Source organism: Apus apus, chromosome 6 (genome assembly GCF_020740795.1).
Source record: "Apus apus isolate bApuApu2 chromosome 6, bApuApu2.pri.cur, whole genome shotgun sequence".
NCBI lineage: Eukaryota > Metazoa > Chordata > Aves > Apodiformes > Apodidae > Apus > Apus apus.
The window spans coordinates 22,428,959-22,431,675 of NC_067287.1; the positions used below are offsets into that span (position 1 = coordinate 22,428,959).

The 2,717-nt window shown below is 69.2% G+C and overlaps 1 protein-coding gene across 1 annotated transcript; it reads left to right on the forward strand.

The window, feature by feature from the left end:
* The first annotated feature begins 554 nt into the window (after positions 1–554).
* Positions 555–2,717, forward strand: SP9 (Sp9 transcription factor). Its single transcript, XM_051623562.1, has 2 exons — positions 555–575; positions 1,362–2,717. Exons 1-2 carry the CDS (start codon positions 555–557, stop codon positions 2,715–2,717), a joined length of 1,377 nt encoding a protein of 458 aa, XP_051479522.1.

Sequence of the window (2,717 nt, forward strand, 5' to 3'; positions counted from 1 at the left end):
GAATAAAAGCAAACGCAGGTATGGTTTGCTGGGCCGAGGTCCGCAGGTGAGTGAGCCGGCAGCGGGGGATCTGACACCTCCCGCACAGTTCACGCGCGGCGGCGGAGCGGGGCCAGGCGTGACCCCAGCCCCCGCCGCCCCCCGCTCTCGCCTCCAGCCTCTGCGGCTCTGCCCGCTCCTCCCGGTTCCCGGGCAGCGTCACCTTGGCAGCCCATCGCCGGGGCTGCCGCTGCTGCCGGCGGGAGCCCCGGCCCGGCGGGGGTTCGCCGCTAATTGCGGGGCGATCTCCGCGGTCCGGAGCGGGGAGTTCTGGCTCTCCCCGCGCGCTGGCTGGCACGCGCCCCGGCGCCCGGCACCTCCGCGCAGCCTGATTGGCTGCCGGGCCGCTCCGGCCCGCGCCGCCCGCGCCCTCATTGGGCGAGCGCCGCCGCCAGCGGTACTTCAAAGCGGGCGCTGCCCGCACTTAGGCAGAGTTTAGCCCCGCCGAGCCGGAGTGTCCTCGGTGCCGCGGGCAGCGCACGCCGAGCGCCGTCCCCCCCCCGCCGCCACCTGCGATGGCTACGTCTATCCTCGGGGTAAGTCGGCACCGCGCGCGTCCCGCCGGCGTCTCGGCTTCCTCGGGAGAAACTGTTGCTGCTGCCGCGGTGCGGCGGCCCCCGGCGCAGATCGCGCTGGCCAGCGGGCGGGAGGTGACCCCGGCCCGCCCCGGGGGAGTTCACGGCGGGTTTCCCATCGGGTCGTTCGCGGAGAGCTTAGTCTGAAAACTCGTTTGACCGGAGAGAAGTCGGGCTGCTAGTGCTTTGTTTTGGGGTTTGCTTTTGTTGTTTGGGTTTTTTTTGTGGCTTTTGTTGGGTTTTTGTTTTGGGTTCTTATTTTTTTTAGTTGCTCTTTTAACTCGAAGTGCTACGCAAAATTCCCAAAAAGATTTTTGCTGGCTCGGCTTTGCGAGTGGGCGCCCGTCGGAGGGCTCCGCGCCCCGCTTGCTTTTCTGCCGTCTCATTTTTCCGCCGCTCTGGTATGGTGGCTTGAGGAGACGCCGCACGTCGTTCCCACGGGATTCCTGGTGTCACGGCAGCAGGCTCCAGCAGCCCGGCGCTGCGCGGGAGTCCCGCGTCGCCCTTTCGGAACACGCCCGTGGCTCGTTCCCGCCGGGATCTGCTTCCGAGGTAAATCCCTCGGGCGTCGAGACCGGTTCCAGGCGGAAAACGAATTGTGCCGAGCGGGGCAGGGCTGAAGCCTGCCTTCAAAATAAGAGGAAAGTTTTCCGCGGTACCGTTCGTCGCGCCGCGGTTCGACCCGCGCCGCCGCGTCCCCGAGACGGCAGGGGTGAGGCTGACGGGCCGGCTTTGTCTCTCCCGCAGGAAGAGCCGAGATTTGGAACGACTCCCTTGGCCATGCTGGCCGCCACCTGCAATAAGATCGGCAACACCAGTCCCCTGACCACCCTGCCCGAATCCAGCGCCTTCGCCAAAGGGGGCTTCCACCCCTGGAAACGCTCCACCTCCAGCTGCAACCTGGGCTCCAGCCTCTCGGGCTTCACGGTGGCCACGAGCAGGGGCTCCAGCGGACTGGCCAGCGGCACAGGCACCGCCAACAGCGCCTTCTGCCTGGCCTCCACTTCGCCCACCTCGTCAGCCTTCAGCAGCGACTACGGCGGCCTCTTCTCCAACTCGGCGGCGGCGCCGGGCGTGTCCCCGCAGGAGCCCGGCGGGCAGTCGGCCTTCATCTCCAAAGTGCACAGTTCGGCGGCCGAGAGCCTCTACCCGCGGGTGGGCATGGCGCACCCCTACGAGTCCTGGTACAAGTCGGGCTTCCACTCCACGCTCTCGGCGGGCGAGGTGGCCAACGGGGCGGCCTCCTCCTGGTGGGACGTGCACACCAACCCGGGCTCCTGGCTGGAGGTGCAGAACCCGGCGGGGGGGCTGCAGAGCTCGCTGCACTCGGGCGCCCCCCAGGCCTCGCTGCACTCCCAGTTGGGCACCTACAACCCCGACTTCAGCTCCCTCACCCACTCCGCCTTCAGCTCCACCGGCCTGGGCTCCACGGCCGCCTCGCACCTGCTCTCCACCAGCCAGCACCTGCTCACCCAGGAGGGCTTCAAGCCAGTGCTGCCCTCCTACACGGACTCCAGCGCTGCGGTGGCGGCGGCCAGCGCCATGATCTCGGGCGCAGCGGCCGCTGCCGCGGGGGGCGGCTCCGCCCGCTCCGCCCGGCGCTACTCGGGCCGCGCCACCTGCGACTGCCCCAACTGCCAGGAGGCCGAGCGGCTGGGGCCGGCGGGGGCCAGCCTGCGGCGCAAGGGGCTGCACAGCTGCCACATCCCCGGCTGCGGCAAGGTGTACGGCAAGACCTCGCACCTGAAGGCGCACCTGCGCTGGCACACGGGCGAGCGGCCCTTCGTCTGCAACTGGCTCTTCTGCGGGAAGCGCTTCACCCGCTCCGACGAGCTGCAGCGGCACCTGCGGACTCACACGGGCGAGAAGCGCTTCGCCTGCCCCGTCTGCAACAAGCGCTTCATGCGCAGCGACCACCTGAGCAAACACATCAAAACGCACAACGGGGGCGGCGGGGGCAAAAAGGGCAGCGACAGCGACACGGACGCCAGCAACCTAGAGACGCCGCGCTCCGAGTCCCCTGACCTCATCCTGCACGAAGGGGTGGGCTCCGCCACCCGCGGACCGGGCAAGGAACCTACCGCGGGGCCCGGCGATTCCTAG